This window comes from Rhincodon typus, chromosome 1 (genome assembly GCF_021869965.1).
Source record: "Rhincodon typus isolate 14 chromosome 1, sRhiTyp1.1, whole genome shotgun sequence".
NCBI lineage: Eukaryota > Metazoa > Chordata > Chondrichthyes > Orectolobiformes > Rhincodontidae > Rhincodon > Rhincodon typus.
Window position 1 is genome coordinate 139042166 of NC_063332.1, and position 19788 is coordinate 139061953.

General features: G+C 42.5%; 1 protein-coding gene across 2 annotated transcripts in view; it reads right to left on the minus strand.

The window, feature by feature from the left end:
* gucy1b1 (guanylate cyclase 1 soluble subunit beta 1) overlaps positions 1 to 19788 on the minus strand; it is a 171437-nt gene that overhangs the window by 135251 nt on the left and 16398 nt on the right. For both annotated transcript variants that reach the window (XM_048603896.1, XM_048603903.1), the window contains one exon: positions 8288 to 8388. In XM_048603896.1, the coding sequence (XP_048459853.1) occupies positions 8288 to 8388 (101 nt within the window). The remainder of the gene's footprint in view (positions 1 to 8287; positions 8389 to 19788) is intronic.

Genomic DNA, 19788 nt, shown 5'->3' on the forward strand with positions numbered 1-19788 from the left:
GGGTCATGGTTGAGACAAAAATGGAGGGGCATAGACAGGACAAAAATAAAAAAAGAGAAAACAACTTTTCCCCTTGGAGGGAAAAAAAAAGTGATCAGAGGCACAGATTTCAGTCAGGGACAGAAGATATTATTAACTAACTAACTACACACACCTGTCACCCAAAAAAAAAAAAAGGGGGGGGGGGGGGGGGGGAAGAATCTGGAACTCAATGCCTATAAAAAAGGGTGGTCAAGGCAGAAACCCTTGTAACATTCAAATATTTAAATGTGCACTTGTGATAAAGGCATACAAGGCTTTGGGCCAAATGCTGGAAAATGGGATTAGACTGGTTAGATGGTTGGATGGTTGATCTTGGCTAAAGCAAAAGCGATGGGTCAAACAGACTTTTTCCATTTTGTATATCTCAATGGCAATACCCTGCATTTACATACATGCAGAGTAACTACGATTTCACTTTATTCCTTCTCCTTTGCCGAGGCCTCAAATGTTGCATGGCGACTAGCAAGTTTAGTGCCAGTTGCATCCCCAATTATTTTGTGAATTTTGCTTCTCTACTATTCACTGTTTCCGCACCACTGCCATGTTAGTTTAAAGCCCTCTCAAAACAAAACTCCCCTCAAGGACTGCAATCCCAATTCTGTTCAGGTGGAACCAATATGGCTTGTACAGCTGCCACTATCTTCTCCATAGTCAGTTCCAGGAACCTAGAGTCCTCCCTCTCATCTTTTCAGCCATGCACACATCTGCCTTAGACTATTTCTGTGCTCATTAGATTGCACATGGCACGGGGAGTAAAGATTATTACACGTGCCTCTTTCTCTTTATTGCCTGGCACTCACCATTCCCTTGTGCTGCAATATGACGACCTCCCCAAGTTATATCCGTTGAACTCTGCTTCACCAGATGTGCCAGTGTCTCCAAGTGCCATTCAAGCTCCCAAACCCAGAGTTCAAGTTTCTGCAGCTGGAGTGCCTCCTGCATGTGGTCAATTCAGACACCAGTAGGGGCCATGACTTCCCACAAAATACAGGCTACACATTCCACTTGACAGACCTGACCTGCTAGGTCTTAAACTTACATAGTAATTAAGTAAATTTACTTTTAAGTTAACCTTACCACATGTACAAACCCATCATCCAAATTTAAAAAAAAATAAAAAGAAAGCAGCTGCTGTAGATCTGAAACAAGTGAAAACAAATTGCTGGAGAAACACAGCAAGTCTGGCAGCACGTGTGAAGAGAAAAACAGAGTTAACAGAGTTAAATTTTTCTCAATGTTAACTCTGTCTTCTCCTCACAGATATTACTTGCTTCATCCAAATTATTTGATATACAGCATAAGCATTTGAGGACCCAGCACTACTCAATCTGGCACTCCATTCATTACGTTGCCAACCTGATAAATGACCCACTTGCCATTACGCTCTCCTTGTTATACGCAGATTCATAGGTAGTGAATCCATGTGTTCCCAAGGTCAGCCAATTTCCTCCCATGCACGCCCCCACCCTCACCCTCCATTGTCAGATCCCAATGGAACACTCAGTACGTAGGGCATTTGCATTATAACAGTACCTGCATTTTTGTATCATCGACAGGAGATCAGTGTCCCTATTCCTCCTCAGATAGGAAGTCAAGAGAGCTACCGCACAGAAATGCCCATTGGTCCATCACATCCATGCTGGTCAAAACCAACCATTTAATTACTCTAATCCTATTTTCCAAAGATTGGGTGGAATGTGTTTGTTAGCTAACAAAACCTCTACCCATGCTAATATCTTATGTCCTACAGCATGGTGAGTCATGACTCAAACATGACTTTTTTAAAAAAGGTATGAGAATGAACAGACTAATTTCTACAAGGGAGGTCCATAAACTTCTTATACTCATTCCTCTATGTAAATAAGAAATTAAAAGCATAAAAAACTGGCCAGAACTTTCGATGTCCATTTTCAAGTTTATTAGCCTAAAGTTACTGGCAAAAAAAAACAATTGGCTCAATCTCAGTTTTTCTTGGCCAAGTCCAAAGTTAGTCAAGTTTTTTTGGAAGGGTTTTTGCCATGAGGCCTAGCAAGTTCTCACTGTATCTTACCAAATGTTCCGAATCAATTAACTATTACAACCCTATAGCATCCCTCATGTCCGATTCCTGCCCAATCTTATCACGTTGTTCCTACAACTAACCACAATGCTTATCCTGAAATCACCTTCATCCTCTGCATCCATGCCATCTTTAAAGCATGTTGTGCACCTGGAAAGCATCATTAATCCAGTTCTGCCCTACATGCTTCCTGACATTTGTCCTGGATTTGGTGGATGGTTGGGGCGAGTGGGGGAAAAGAATTGCTGCCCTGCTTTGAAGGCTGGAACCTGAAGGTTCTGCTGGACAGAGTGGTGCACAGGCAGAACCAGGAAGCAGTGGACGCCACAATATCAGGCTACACCAGCCTGGTGGAACGCCCAATACTGTAAGAATAAGGTCAAAGACCTTCTTCTACTCAGATGGTAAAACACTACCACATCACAAGCCATCTGCCAAGTTTTAGGACATGGGCATTGATGGCAAAGCCAATATTTGTTGTTCATCCCTGACTGCCTTCTTAGTAATTCAAGGAGCAGTTAAAAGTCAGCCACATTGGTTGGTGGTTGACTGCAGTAGTTCTGGAGTCACATTTCAGCTGGACTGGCTAAGAATGGCAGAACCCCTTTCCCAAAAAGGGAATTTGTAAAGCTTATTTTATAATGATGGATGACAGCTTACACACAGTTCCCAGAGACTAGCTTTACATTCTAGATTTATAACTGAATTGATTCCACCAGCTGCCATAGTAGGATTTGAACACTTGTCCCCCAAAAGCATGAGCCTGTCAAATCAATACTCCAGTTAGTTGCCTCACCTCTGACGTACAGCTCAAAAAGCTGGAATTACTACAAGAGACATTTTTTCTGCAATTCCCAGGTTACAAAGAAGGGGCAAAAGAACAGAGATCCTCTTTGACACAGCAACCAATAGCACACTCTAGATAGAGTTTCACCAAAAGATTTTTGGGTCCAAATTCAAGTGGACTATCCTCAGTTGCCAGAGTTTAAGGCAAAGTATCTTGGGCTGACATACAGCCTAAGTAATCTTAATGGTACTCATGTGCCAGACATTGACCAGTTCAACAGGTTAACTAGATTTGATTGATAAAAATACTGAATAGCTGAGGTGCCAGAACAGATCCCTGCGTTAACACCACGGTTGATTTCTTCCAATATGTATCATATTTCACCTTGACCTTGCTCATCTAGCAAGATGTCTTGGGCAACAGCACAAAACGGGTAGCATCAGACTAGCTTCTGTTCTACAGTGCATGTTATTTAATCGTTGACTGCAGTGCTGCTGAATATCAGGCACTATGTAACAAGTAGCTGACCCACAATGCCCTGCATTAGATCCCAAGATGCATTTCAACTCCTCTTCTGATGTCCAAATCATCTTTAGCCAAATCAATTATTGGCTTTTAATTTAATGAATTAGTCATCAAGTGACATTCTATTAAACTCCTAATAAAGAAGTTCCTATAAGTTTCACAGAGGTAATTTTCCTGTCAACTACTAGTTATATTCTTCAGAAAAACAATAGAAAATAACATATCCTTTAAATCTATGCTGTCACTCTGAGCACTTGATTTGAACAATCACACTGTCCTCAACCATAAATTCCAATAACCTGTCTTCAAAAGATGTTCATGGGATTTTTTACTTTGTAGTTTCTTCCCCCTCATTCTCTAATTGAAGCTTAGAGATTATATTTGTAACCTATCTCCAATCTTTGGATTTTCTTGCATTGAAAGAACATTGCAAGATTATGGTTATAGCATTTCTAACTTCACAACCCATTATTGCCACAAACAAAAAACCAAAGAACAAACAAAACACAACAGGTCATAAAATAAGACCTTGAGAGATTCTTCTTCCAATCCTATTTCATTACTTTTCTCAAAGTGTGTTAATTCCAGTCCTCATTCATTATTTCTTTGCAAGATCAAGTACATATATCCTCTTCCCACAACTGTGAATAGGTCAGATTCTCCACTATTGTATGCTGTACACATTTTCAATCCCGATTTACAACACTTTTTACATGTCAAACATACTGGCCAAAGAGCGTTATCCAATTTCCAAGCCTGCTGTGGTGTGCTAAGGCTGGAAAAATAAATGGTGTCAGATGGTAACATTTCCCCCTTTATAGCAGTTACTCCAACTAGTGATTCTTTAGCTTCAGTATCAAGTCACAGTTCAATGAGGCAACCAACTCCACAGTACAGATATGTAGTATCAAAAGTCTACACATGCAAGATAGACACGGAGAAAGGAAATAAGAAGCATGGATTCAGCCTCAAATGTTCAGGTAAAGTGGACATCCTCAAGTTTGATTACTGCAGTACAGGTGAGAAGGGTGCAGTCAGTTGAAAAAAACCTGTTCTAGCCTTTAGTGCATCCCTAAGCATGTAGTCCATGGTCTTGGAATATGCCATTCACAACACATGATCTTTGCAGATGTAGCAAAGTTGGGTTGAGTATTTGAGGATTGGGAGGCAGGACGTTACAACTGGGTGTTTGTAAAATGCTAGGGTGAAAGCACTGCATGGTCCCTTTAAAAGCTGCGATTTTTCTATGTTTGGAGAAGTCTGTGAGCAGCTTAAATGTTTGCAAGTGCAGAGAGCACCTGAATCGAAATATTTATATCAAAAGGCCATACCGTTAGCAGGCCAAGCAGCATTTTTGCTAAGACAACAGGTTTTTGAATTTGTCCAAAAAATTTACACCAGGCACTTACATATAGAACCCAGCAAATTTGATTTTTTTGGTTTTAACAACTTAGGACCAATCTGATTGGAAGACATTGATGTCATCGGAGTATAAAGGAAGGGGGCAGTTGAAAAAAAATTGGCAGAGCTAACTGCCATCTGCTAGATAACAGCTCTCAACTCGTAAAGAACACAGCATCTATTCATAACGGTACCACGGCACTCCTAGCTAAGATTCCTGACAGAAGATAGACAATTCTGGAACGTGTAACCTGACTAACTTCAACATTCTAAAAATTCTATTGTTTTGATATAGAAGTAGTGCTTTATTTATTGGGGCAGCATACCACTAGAATCTTGCATTACTCAAGAGTAGTTAGTAGTTAGAAGGGATTTGTCCAATGTGTTAGCTGTTAGTCTTAGATAAATTGTTACTTGTTGATTGTAAAGTGAGTGTCAGGGATTTATTTGATTTAACCAGTAGAAATTGCTGAAGGACAAGTTACACCTCTTTTCACACACCTTTAAACGGGTGTTGGGTGTTGGGTCAGCCTCTGCTTAACACAAGGGGAAGACCAAATTAAGGGTAGTAAGCTCAAGTTATTCCACTGTTTGATGGAACTTAAAACCTTTTTTTAAAAAAAAAGCAGCTGTCTTTCTGCATATACTTCCCCATGGAGGAGAATGTATGCCATGGTCCACCTGCTTAAACGCCATCTATGACAATGTGCACAGACCTATCCATTGCAACACCTGGAACACAACCCCAGCACATTTGTTGCCTGCATACTGAGCACACACACACACACACACACACACACACACACACACAGCACTTTATGTAGTGCTACAACGCAGATGGGAAGGCACACTGCTTTTCTACCCCTGGTGCTACCGTTGTGATCTTATGGGTAACTGAGGATCTTGTGCAAGGGACAGGAAATCTTGGACTGGAAGCCTGGGAGAAAACAGAAAAAGACAGACATCAAAGCAAAAAAAAAGAGAAGACAGAAAAATAGAAAAAGACATCTTCCACAAGACCAACCATCAGGAAGAGGAAACACTGAGTTCAGAACTCCAAAAACAGACTTGGAGTGAACCTGGTCAGTTCACACATGGGTAGCACCTAGATTTTAGTCAAAAATTGCCTAATGTATTGATCATGTGCCAAGAACTAAGAGTTAAAGAAAACTGTATTACAATTAGCTTTATTGTCACGTGTATTCAAAAGTACATGAAGTTTCAGTTGCCACTTAGTGCCACCTTATGTACAAAAAAGTACCTAGGTATAGATTAAGTACAAATTCTTAGGGAAAAAAAGAACCGAGATAGAGATCAGAACAGTCCTTCCAAACTAGTCCATGCCAGCACCTATCTTCTAGTCTGCACCAGGCCTTGACTCTAGACCCAGCTCAGCTACACCAAGGCTCGAGGCCGGATGCTCTTGTCGAGCCAAAAAACCGTCATGCCAGGCCAGCTTTGAGGCTGAGTGTCCGAGTATGAAATTCTAATTTGGCTCTTTCTTTTCTACTTGTGGGAAATGGGTGCCGCTAGCTGTCCAGCATTTCTTGCCCATCCCTAGTTGACCTTGACATGAGCTGCCTTCTTGAAGTTCCACAGTCCACGTGCTGCAAGTTGAGCCACAGTGCCAGTTGGGAGGGAATTCCAGGATTTTGAATGATCCAGTGAAGGAACAGCAGTTCTTTCCAAGTCACGATGGCAAGTGGCTTGGAAGGAACATGATCATCTTCAAGTCTCCTACGTATCTGTGGTCCTTGTCCTTCTAGATACAAGTGGTCATGGGTTTGGAAGGTCCTGTCTAAAGATCTTTGGTGAATTTCTACAGTGCATCTTGTAAGTGGCACACTGCTGCTACTGAGCCACCATGGGAAGAGAGCGGATGCTTATGGATGTAGGCTGTCAAATGTAGCCCTGAAGACAAGGGCTGTCACTGTACCTCACCTGTCTGTCCTCAGTCATAACATTCAAGACCCTTGTGAAAAATGAGTCAATGCTGATGATCTCCACTAAGTTAATAAATTTAATCAAAGTACACAAAAACCACTTTAATTTGTCAGATGGAATCAGGTTAAAAGAAAACACTGATCAGAATCTTGTGCTATATAGAATTACTGTGCATTATAAATAAATGAAAGCAAATCAAACCAAAAAACTAAAATCTGAACAAAACTATGAATAACTTAACATGTGACTCTAGTAGTTGACAATCTCTAAATCCCCACAGACATTTAGACAGAGGCAGAAAGAAAAAAGGTATTACACATGGAGGGAAAAGAACAGGGAATTGACAACAATTTCCCTTTGCTTCCAAAAGAGGTTCGGTCCTCTATTCTTGTCTGGAGGGCAAGAGACAGTGCATGTGAAGGGAGGGGGAGAAACCGTGTACATGCAAACAAGACAGCAAGCTAACTTTTGACTCGCTCAACTCACAGCCTCCTCAGTGTCTCCCCATGATTGGTTCCAACGAGAGACACGACAACTGGATCTTCCATGTTTCTAGAGCTCTTTCCATCTAAATTGAAGACATCCCTTCTCCTGGTATCAGATGGCAAACACTTCAGAATTGTGGGATCTCCTATACTACAATCTCCTCTGACCTGGCTCTAAATCCAATATCTTCAATATGGCGGCTGATCTAAGCCTTTTGCCACTCCTCCAACTGTCACTCAGCAATCATGTTGTCCCTTCACAAATCTGTAGTTTTCTCTGAAGATATGACAATATTCTGAATAAGAGAAATTCCTCCCTTTTGCTTACCCATGCAGTCTAAATTCCAATTTAAAATTATCTGAACATCTTAAACCAAAATCACCTCCTGTGACCACAAGTCAGCCTCAGATTTGGTATGGAGGAGAAATGAATAATAAAAACAAAAATCCCATATAAAAAGGAGACAAGCGATCTTCCAAAACATTAGCAACATTTGTGTTTTTATTTGTACCGAGATGTGGCAAAGATGCAAGATTAGAGTCGGTTTAAAGTAGGAAGTTCAATCCCTTCTATCTTCAGGTAATGAAATCAAATTCAAACAGAAGGAATTAATGTTTACTATAGCTCAGTTAATGAACAGATGAGCATGTTGCTCAAAGCTTCAAGTAGCTAAGGTGAGAGAGGGGAAAAAGATTTAAGAAGGGATCCAGGGGGCAACTTTTTCCAGAGGGTGGTGCATATGTGGAATGAACTACCAGAGGCAGTGTTAGATACAGGTACAGTACAACATTTAAGATATTTGAACAGGTATGTGAATATTAAAGATTTAGAAGGATATTACCAAACACAGGTAAATGGGACAAGTTCAATTTGGGAAACCTGGTCTGCATGGACAAGTTGGACCAAAGAGCCATGACTCTACTTTTAGCTTTCTTTTGACTCTGGCTATATTTAAGAAATGTAGGTCGTGGACTTCATGACAAGGAAGTTCACGACAAGAAATTGATATTTTAAGGTCATAGAGATGTGAGGAGTCTACTTACTGAGTACTTTGCTGGCTGCACTGATCAAATCATATGTTTTTGAATCATCATATATAATCCGTACCAGAAACTGTCCTTCCACATCCAACTGCGCTTCTTTTCTACAGAAAAAAAAGAAAATTTCACAAAATGAGCAACAAGACTTGAAATTCTGGAGGTGTTCTCCCAGTTTTCTGCAAGAGAAAATAAAACAGAATGAATAGTGTTTCCCTAGAGATACAATGTAAACTGAGAAATGGCATACATGACCATTTGTAACAAAGCCATACGGTCATACAGAATGGAAACAGACCCTTCAGTCTGACCAGTTGATGCCACACAATCCTAAACTAAACTAGTCCCACCTGCCTGCTCCTGACCCATATCCGTCCAACCCTCCTTATTCATATATCCATCCAAAATGTCATTTAAACGTTGTAATGGCACCAGCATTCACAACTTCATCAGGAAGTTCATTCCATCAATCTTCCAGAGAAGTTCCATAAAAATTGAAGACAAATATTTTATGACTAGTGTACAAGTATGATGAAAATTCAGCAATAAAATTAATGCTGAAGTGTTATCCTATTTAAAATATCAGAAAGATAGTAACAGTTTCCAGCATTCATTTGTTGTGTTGTTCTGTTTAAGATCTTGCGTGCAGTCTAGGGTAAAGAGCGACAAATTTTGGTGTAAATCACTAAATTTCAATTACAGTCTATGCAATGTTGGCATTGTATTGTTTGGGAGGGCATTCCAAAAATTTGACCAACAGTAAAAGGAGCAGCACTTCACTGAGCCAACACCCGCCAAGTCAGAATGGTCTGTTGTCCAGATGAACACTTGTAGTTGGTGGCATTCTCGTGAGGCTGTGGCCCTTGTCAGAAGAAACTTGGCAAGCTTCTGCAATGCACCTTATTAGACAGTAAAGCACTGCTACAATTATGCTTTAAATAGGTGAATTTGTGGTGAACAGGGTGTCTATCAAACAAGATGGCTTGTTCTAGATACTATGGAGTTCCTGGAGTGTTTTTGGAGCATTCATCAGAGCACGTGGAAATTATTTTCACATTTGACTAGTCTTGCAAAAATTGGTCTGCAATTGACAAGTCAGGAATTGAGTTACTTGCAGTCTCTAACCTGCTTTTGCAGATATAGTATTTATGTGGCTATTCAAGCAAAGTTTTGATTGGTTGTAACCAATGGATTTTGGTGATAGTAGATTCTGCAATACTGACTGTTGAATGTCAACAGCAATGGGTTAGATGTTCTCTCAGTGAACGTGATCATTGCATGCCACTTGGCTAGTCACTGGTCAAGTCAAGATGTCTCTTTCTGCCCCGTCCCCCAACTTCTTTTGTATAAAAACCCTTCATTTCCTAGCTGCCTATAGTTCTGCAGAAGGCTCATTCGACCTGAAACGTAAACAGATTTCTCTCCAGAGATGCTACCAGACCTGCTGAGATTTTCCAGCAATTTCTGTTTCAGTTGAGCACCTGTTTTATTCAGTTTTTTTTTAAAAAATAAAAAATTTTAAATATCCTGGCTTGTTATATGCAGTCCCAGACAACTCTGCTATTTTGTACTTTGTTCTAAGAAAATTACAGTTTAGCAACAGGCCCCTCGCCCCTTCAAGCCTGCACCAACATGCTGCCTGTCACAACTAACACTTCCTCCCCTTCCAGGGACTATATCCCTCTATTCCCATCCCATTCATGTATTTGTCAAGACACCCTTTAAAAGTCACTATAGCATCTACTTCCACTACCACCTAGTCCTCCTCCTCTCCTCTTCCCCAACCCCGGCCCTGCCCCAGCAGAGTTCCCGGCACCCACCGCTCTTTAAACCTGGTCCCTCGCACCTTAAACCCATGGCCCCTGGTAACTGACTCTCCCGCCCTGGGAAAAAGCTTCTGACTGTCCACACCCTTCATGATCTTGTAGACCTCTATCAGGTCGCCCCTCAACCTCTGTTGTTGCAGTGAGAACAACCCAAGTTTCTCCAACCTCTCCATACCAGGCAACATCCTGGTACATCTTTTCTGTACCCTCTCAAAGCCACCACATCCTTTTGGTAGTGTGGCGACCAGAATTGAACACAATATTCCAAATGCAGCCTAACTAAGGTTTCATAAAGCTGCAACATTACCTGCCAATTTTTAAACTCAATGCCCCAGCTGAAGGGAAGCATGCCACTAACTTTTCCACCTGCATTGCTACTTTGTGACCTGTACACCCAGATCCCTCTATCAGCACTCTTAAGGGTTCTGCCATTTACTATAAGTTTTCTATCTGGATTAGATCTGCCAAAATACATTACTTCACATTTTTCCAGATTAACTCCATCTGCCATCTCTCTGTCCAAGTCACTAACTGATCTATATCCAACTGTATCCTTTGACGGTCCTCATTGCTATCCACAATTCCAAACTTGGTCATCGGCAAACTTACTAATCAGACCAGTTACATTCTCCTCCAAATCATTTATATAATATTACAAACAGCAAAGAAGGTCCCAACACTGATCCCCGAGGAACGCCACTAGTCACCGCTCTCCATTCAGAAACACACCCTTCCACTGCTACCCTCTCTTCTATGACCGAGCCAGTTTTTTTTAATCCATCTTGCAAGCTCACCTCTGACCCCATGCGACTTTACCTTCTGTATCAGCCTGCCATGAGGGACCTTGTCAAAGGCCTTACTGAAGTTCATGTAGACAACATCCACTGCCCTACCCCTCAATGATCATCTTCATCACTTCCTCAAAAAACTCAACCAAGTTAATGAAACATGACACCTCTCCTTCACAAAACCATGTTGCCTCTTGCTAATACGCCCACCGATTTCCAGATGGGAGTAAATCCGGACTCGAAGAATCCTCTCCAATAATTTCCCTATCACTGACATAAGGCTCACCGGCCTGTAATTAGCTGGATTATCCTTGCCACCCTTCTTATATAAAGGAACAACATTGGCTATTCTCCAATCCTCTGGGACCTCCCCTGTAGCCATTGAGGATACAAAGATTTCCCTCAAGGCCCCAGCAATTTCCTCTCTTGCCTCTCTCCGTACTCTGGGGTATATCCCCATCAGGCCCGGGGGCCTTTTCTACCTTAATTTTTTTCAAGACCCCCCCCCCCCCCCCCGCCGCCAATACCTCCGCCCTTTTGATCTCAACATGACCCAAACTATCCACACACCCTTGCCCAGGCTCATCATCCACCAAGTCTTTCTCTACGGTGAATACTGATGCAAAGTACTCATTCAATACCTCGCCCGTTTCCTCTGGCTCCACACATAAATTCCCTTCCCTGTCCTTGAGTGGGCCAAACTGCAGCCTGGCTACCCTCTTGCTCTTTATATATGTATAAAAGCCTTGGGATTTTCCTTAATCCTGTTGGTCAATGACTCTTTATGACCCCTTTTAGCCCTCCTGTCTCCTTGCTTAAGTTTCTTTCAAATAAATGAGCGGCAAATGGTACTGGGCACTAAGCAATTATTATACGCTCCAAGGGAACTTCATTGATGAGCAAAGATGGTCAAGCCTACATCACTGCTGAAACTCTCTTGCAGTGATGTTGTTGGGATGGATGGCTGGCCTCCAATCAGAATGTTTTGGAAATTGTAAACTTCAAATGATTCCCACTCAATTCCATGTTACTAGGTTCTTTGAAGCCAGAGTTAAAATTGATCTGGAATTTAGTCATTAACAAATCTCAGATTCATCCATCAGGCTCTGGCACCAGTACTAGAGAAAATGGGACCTTTCCATTATCATACTGATCCACTTAAACTGGGCTGGTACCACTGTCCTGCCAAATCAAATAGTGAAGCAGTAGAAAACCTTAAATCTAATTTAGCTGAAATGATTCAGGAAGGGTAAAAGAAGTGTAATGGCTTTAGAGTAGAGCAGTGTTTTGATTTGGGGGAGATTAATCAGAGTCAGAAATGGAGGAGAGAAGAACAAAAAGGTGATAAGGCATTAATGACGGAGTTGACATTGAAAAGCAATTATGAGAGCAAAAGAGCAGGCATGGTTTAAAAAAAAACCTGATGTAAAACTAGGGAGGATCCCAAGATATTGTCAGTTTGACAAGAGTAAGATGATAAACTGGGAAAGAAGCCCCCCCCCCCATTAGGAACCAAGGGGGTAATGAATGCGTGAAGCTAGAAGACACTTGTAGCATTAAATAACAGGTAGAGTCAGAGTCAACGTAGTACAGCATGGAAACAAACGCTTCACCCCAAACTGGGGCATGCTGACCCTGGTGCCCTCTCAGCCAGTTCCAATTACCTACATTTGGTCCATATCCCTCTAAACCCTTCCCATCCATGTACCTATCGAAATGTTTTTTAAAATGTTGCTATTGTACCTGCCTCAATACTTTCTCTGGCAGTCCATTCCATAAATGCACCACTCTGCATGAACAAGTTGCTCCTCAGGTCCTCCCTAAATCTATCCCCTCTCAACTTAAACCTATGGCCTCTAGCTTTCAATCCCCCATCCCTGGGAAAAAGACCGTGTGCATTCATTCTACCTGTGCCCCTCATGTTATACACCTCAATAAAGGTCACTCCTCATTGCCCTACATTCCCAGGAATAAATTCCTATCCTAGCCAACTTCTCCATATAACTCAGGGCCTCGTAAACTGGAAAGTGTGCAAGGAAGATTTAAGTATGTCTTCCCTATGACAGGGTGTACTGTACACCATATTCCAAGTGTGGCCTCACCAACAACTTATGCAACTGGAACATAACATCCCAACTCCTACACTCAATGTCTCGACCAATGAAGGCCAGCATGCTAAGTGCCTTCTTCACCATCTTGTCTACCCATGACACTGTTTTCAACAAAACTATGTATTTGTATTTCTAGGTCCCTCTGTTCCACAATACTATGCAGGACCTTATTATTTCTGTAGAAGTCCTACCTTGGTCCGACTTTACAAAATACAATTCAATGCAGATAAGCGTGAGGTGTTGCAATTGCCAATCCTCAGCCTGCTTCCCCATCTGATCAAGACCCCTCTAATTTTTGATCACTTTCCTCGCTATCGGCAATGCCTCCTAGTTTTGTATCATCCACAAAATTACTGATCATGCCTTGTACATTTACATCCAGATCATTCATGTAAATAATAAACAGGGAGGTTCCAGCACTGAACCCTGTGGCACACCACTAGGCACAGGCCTCCAGTCCAAGAAAATCTCTGCTTCCTACCATCGAGCCAATTTTGAATCTAATTAGCTAGCTTCCCCTGGATTCCATGCGACCTAACCTTCATGACTAGCCTGCCGTGCAGGACCTTGTCAAAGGCCTTACTAAATTCCACACAGATAACAACATCCCCACTGCCCTACCCTCATCTATCCTCTTGGTTACTTCTTCAAAAAACACTCAACGATTTGTCAGACATGATTTGCCATGCACAAATCCATGCCGACTATCCCTGGTCAGACCTGGACTATCCAAATGTTGGTTGATCCTGTCCCTCAGTTTCCTCTCCAATAACTTGCCTACCACTGATGTCAGGCTCAATGGCCTGTGGTTCCCTGGCTTGTCCTTGCTATATTTCTTGAAACAATGGAACAACATTAGCCACCCTCCAGTCTTCTGGAACCTCACCAGTGGCTAAAGAGGAAGCAAAAATCTCTGCAAGGGCCTCTGCAATTTCTTCCCTAGTCTCCCACAACATCCAAGGATGGACTTGATCAGGCCCAGGGCATTTATTCATCTTAATCTGCCTTAAGACTGCAAACCCCCTCCTCTCTGGCAATACGAATGCAGTCCAAAACATCCCCATTTGTTTCCTTAGGATCTATGATCCTATCTGCAGTAAACACCGGAGGAGAAATATTCATTAAAATCTCCCCCGTCTCCTGTGGCTCCACACAGACGGCCATGCTGATCTTTAAGGGGATCTATTCTCTCCTTAACCACCCTCTTACTCTTAATACAGCTAGAGAACCTCTTGAGATTATCTTCAACCTTATCTGGCAGATCCATCTCACCCTCTTTTTGCTCTTCTGATTTCCTTAAGCAAGTGTGCTGCTACACTTTTTACAGCCTTCTCGGGATTCACTGGAGCCCAACAGCTTAAATCTGATGTATACCACCTCCACCCCGCACCCCCCACCACCTTTTTCCTGACCAGAGCCTCAATATCGCCAGCCAGGGATCCCGAAACCTGCCAGCCTTTCCCTTCACCCTAACAGGAAGGCATTCCACCTAGACTCTTGATATCACACTTAAAGCCTCCCATTTACCAGTCATTCGTTTTCTTTCAAACAGACTCACCTAGTCGACCTCTGCTAGATCCTGCAGTATGGCCACAAAAATTGGCCCTGCTCCAGTTAAACACCTTAACCTGTGGAGGACCTGTCCTATCTTTTTTCATAACTATGGTAAAGCTAAGAGAGTGTTACAGTCACTGGACCCAAAGTGCTCTCCAACTGACACTTCAGTCACTTGCCCAACCTTGTTTCCCCAAGAGGAGGCCCACTGTTGCACCCACCCAAGTAGGGCCCTCTACATATTGATTGAGGAAACTTTCTTGGACACATTTGACAAATTCCACCCCATCCAGGCCCCTATGCTCTGCAGGTTTTAATGACTAGACCACCCAACCAATTCTACTCTATTATTCCTACAGATATCTGTAATCTCTCTACACATCTGATCCTCTTGTACCTGCTGGCTATTTGGAGATCTTATAATACAGTCCCAGAGAGACCATCCGCTTCTTGTTTAAGTTCTAACCATGTGGCCTCATTTGATGACCCCTTAAGAATATCCTCTCCAAGCACTATTACGTCCTCCCTTATCAAAGGGAGCAACTACTCCCTCCGCACTTTCTTGTACTTTTGTCACACCTGTAGCTTCTATCTCCTGGATCACTGAGCTTCCAGTCCTGCCCTTCTCTCAGCCAAGCTTGATATGGCTATGATATCATGATCCCAGAGCCAATCCATGCTGCAAGCTTGGCTGCCTTGCCAGTCAGGCCTCTTTAAACCAGAAGTATTTTTCCTCCCTTTACCATGCCTCTGGCTATCCTGAATCGTAAACTTGCTCTCGATGGCTAGTGTATTTTCCCGACTTCGATGGCCCCTCTCATTCAGAGTCCCACCCCCTTGCCAGACTAGTTTACACCCTCCCTAGTTAACACTAGCAAATCTCCGAGGTTATTGGATCCCCACGAGTTCAAGTGCAACCTGTCCCTCCTGTACAGGTCACCACTTCCCCAGAAGAGGTCCCAATGATCCAAGAACTGAAAACTCTGTCCCCTACACCAGCTCCTCAGCTATGCATTCATCTGGCCTATCTTTCTATTTCTATCCTCACTGGCACATGGCATTGGGAGTAATCCAGAGATCACTATCCAATCAGTAATTTGCAGAGATAGTAGGAACATCTGTCCTGACTCAGAATTCTGTACTTGCATCTGCCTCCAAGTCGGACGGAAGTTCTTGAACAGACTGACATAACAACCAATGGGTATTGGCTGTTTAAAAGCAGACAAATCCCCAGGCCCATAACCTAGAGAGTCAGTCATACAGCAAACATAGAACAGTACAGGCCCTTCGGCCCATGATGTTGTGCCGAACTTTTACCCTAATCCTAAGGTCTATCTAACCTCCACCCCTACCTTATACTATTATCCATATGCCTGTCTAATAGCTGCTTAAATGCCCCTAACAAGGCCAACTCCACTACCCTCTCCGGCAATACATTCCACGCCCCTACCACTCTCCGAGTAAAGAACCTATCTCCTGACGTCTCCCCTATATCTACCTCCACTCACTTTAAGACTATGCCCCCTCGTAATAGCTACCTCCACGCTAGGAAAAAGTCTCTGGCTGTCTACTCTATCTACACCTCTGATCATTTTGTACAACTCTATCAAGTCACCTCTCATCCTTCGTCGTTCTAAAGAGAAAAGCCCTAGCTCTCTCAACCTTTCCTCGTAAGACCTTCCCTCCATTCCAGGCAACATCCTGGTAAATCTCCTCTGCACTTTTTCCAACACCTCCACATCTTTCCTGTAATGAGGCGACCAGAACTGGACACAATAATCCAGATGTGGCCGAACCAGGCTTTTGTATAGCTGGAGCATAACTTCATGGCTCTTGAACTCAATCACTCTATTCATGAAAGCTAACACACCATATGCCTTCTTAACAACTCTATCCACCTGGGTGGCAGCATTCAGGGAAGTGTGGACATGAACCCCAAGATCCCTCTGCTCCTCCACACTGCCAAGAATCTTTCCGTTAACCCTGTATTCTGCTTTCAAGTTTGTCCTTCCAAAATGAATCACCTCACTTTTCAGGGTTAAAATCCATCTGCCACTTCTCAGCCCAGCTCTGCATCCTATCAATGTCCCTTTGTAGCCTAGAACAGCCCTCCACACTGTCTACAACGCAACCCGCGAACTTGCTAATCCCCCCTTCCACTCCTACATCCAAATCATTTACAAAAATCACAAATAGAAGAGGACCCAGAACAGATCCTGGTGGTACACCACTCGTCACTGAGCACCATGCTGAATATTTTCCATCCACTACCACCCTTTGTCTTCTAAGGGTCATCCAATTCTGAATCCAGTATGCCACATTACCCCCTATCCCATGCCTCCTTACCTTCTGCATGAGCCTATCATGGGGAACCTTATCAAACACCTTACTTAAATCCATGTATACCATATCCACTGCTCTACTTTCATCCACGTGTTTGGTCACCTCTTCAAAGAATTCACTAAGGTTTGTAAGGCATGATCTACCCCTCACAAATCCACGCTGACTATCACTATCACAAACTGTGCCTTTCCAAGTGATCATCAATCCTATCTCTCAGAGCCCTTTCCAATAATTTGCCCACCACTGACGTAAGACTAACTGGCCTGTAATTTCCAGGGTTATCCCTATTCCCTTTTTTGAACAAGGGAATGACATTTGCCTCTCTCCTTACTGCACTATACCCGTGAACAGTGAGGACGAAAAGACCATCGCCAAAGGCCCTGCGATCTCTTCCCTCGCTTCCCATAGAATCCTTGGATAAATCCCATCAGGCCCGGAGGACTTCTCTATCTTCAACTTCCTCAAAATTCCTAGCACATCTTCCTTACTAACAGCGACCTCCTCTAGCCTACTAGCCTGTTTCACACTATCCTCCTCCACAACTAGGTCCCTCTCAGTTGTGAATACTGAAGACAAGTATTCATTAAAGGACCTCTCCTATCTCTTTAGGCTCCGTGCACAAATTCCCTTTACAATCCTTGATCGGCCCTACCCTTTCTCTGGTCATTCTCTTATTCCTCACGTACGTGTAAAAAGCCTTGGAGTTTTCCTTGGTCCTATCTGCCAAGGTTTTATCATGCCCCTTTATAGCTCTCCTAAGCCCTTTCTTCAGCTCCTTCCTGGATAACTTGTATCTCTCTAGAGCATTTTCCGTTCCTTGTTCCCTAAACCTTACATAAGCATCCTTCTTCCTCCTAACCAGTCGTTCGACCTCTCGAGAACCAAGGCTCCCGCACTCGACCGCATCTTCCCTGCCTGCTCAGGTCAAACATATCAAGCACACGCAATATGCATTCCTTAAACAATCTCCACATTTCTATAGTGCTCTTCCCTGACAGCATCTGGTCCCATTTTATGTTACCCAGTTCTTGCCTAACAGAATTGTAATTACCCTTACCCCAATTATAAACCTTACCTATGAATTCATAGTACATATAGCACAGGCCGATAAGTCCAACAACAGATGTTGGGCTTAATGTTGGAATCAGTAAGGAAGTAGTAGCAAGACGTGAGAAGTCATGTCTGACTAACATATTAGACCTTTTCAAGGTAGTATCAAACAGTGGCTACGGGGGAACCACAGTGTGTTGTATTTGGACTTCCTGAAGGCAGTCAACAAGGTACCTCACCAAAAGGTTAAGTCGTAAGACGAGAGTGGATTGTGTTGAAGGTAAGATATTGTCAAGGGGAAATTTGTTAATAAGCAGGAAACAGTGGACACAAGGGGTTCTTTTTCACACTGGCAACCGGTTGCCAGTGGGATTCTACAGCAATCAGTGCTGGACCGCAACTGTTTACAATTGCTTCTTTCCTCCAAGCCATCAATATATAATTCACGGTAGCCAGCTTTGCAGATGTCAAATATAGGTAGAAAGGCAAGTTGCAAGAGGGTTACAAATTGTTCAGAGATATATTGATAGGTTAATTGATTTGGTAAAATGTTGGCAAATGGAGTATGTCAGAAAAAGGTGAAGTTCTTCATCTTGGAAGGGAAAATGAAGCATTATACACAGTGTTATTTAAATGGAGAAAAATTGCAACACAGAGACTTAGGGGTACTTGTGCATAAAAAAAAACAAAGCTAGCACACAGGCCCGGCAGGTAAATCAAGAAAAAAAATGGAATGATAGCCGTTATTTGAAGGATGGTGATATATAAGAGTAGGGAAGTTTTACTGTAACTGTAAAAAAAGGTGCTGGTGAGACCATATCTGCAGTATGAGAGCAGTTTTGGTCCTCTTAAAAGGAACACTATTGCATTGGAGGAAGTTCAGAGAAGATTCACTAAAATGGGCCCCGGATTGTCTTATGAGCAAAGGCTAAAGAGTTTGGAACTTTATTCATCGGAAATTGGAAGAAAGGTGATCTCAGAGGCGTATAGGATTCCTAAAGGGCCTCTCAGGATGAACAAGTGTGTCTAGGACCAGAGGGCATAGTCTCAGAATGAAAACGGACACCAATTTAAGACTGAGATGAGGAGGAACTGACGATTGAGTGTCTTTGGAGCTCCTTGCTACAAAGAGTGGTGGAGGCAGAGGGTGTGTGTATTTAAGGCCGAAATAGATTCTTGGGGAGGTGGGAGAAGAAGGAGGAGAAGATAGAGGATTACAAGGGAAGAGTCAGGAAAATGGAAGTGAAGAATGTTGGATCAGCCACAATCCTACTGAATGGCACAGTAGGGCCAAATGGCCTACTCCTGTTCCTATTTCTTACCATCTTATAGAAATTGCTATATTTGATCCAATAGTTATTAGGGAGTTATGGTTGCAAAAGGTGACCATATTATTAAATATACAAAGATATGACCTTTAAAACAGCTTGGCAAAATGAGAGAGGAGTTTTATAACTGATCACAAGAGGTGTGATAAAGACGACAAAAGGACTTCATTCAGAAAAATCAAGAATTAAAAGTCAGTTTGGGTCAACAGCATACGACAGAAGACATTAGTGGACATTGTTTAACACACCTCCTCAAATGTTGCTTTACTGTATCAACAAGTGTGCATGTAGCAAGATAATATGGGAATCTTAGGGCAGTTTAATCTTCATAGACAAAGAAGCCAAAATTTGCAGTAATAGTATGCCACACAGTTTCATGGAATTCGACAAGATGCTGTTCTCGACAGGTGCATCAAGAAAACAACCAGTGAATGGGTTATTTTGTTTTTAGCATTGCACAATACAAAAAGGATTCATTACCTCGAAGTAAAAGGATACCCAATAGAT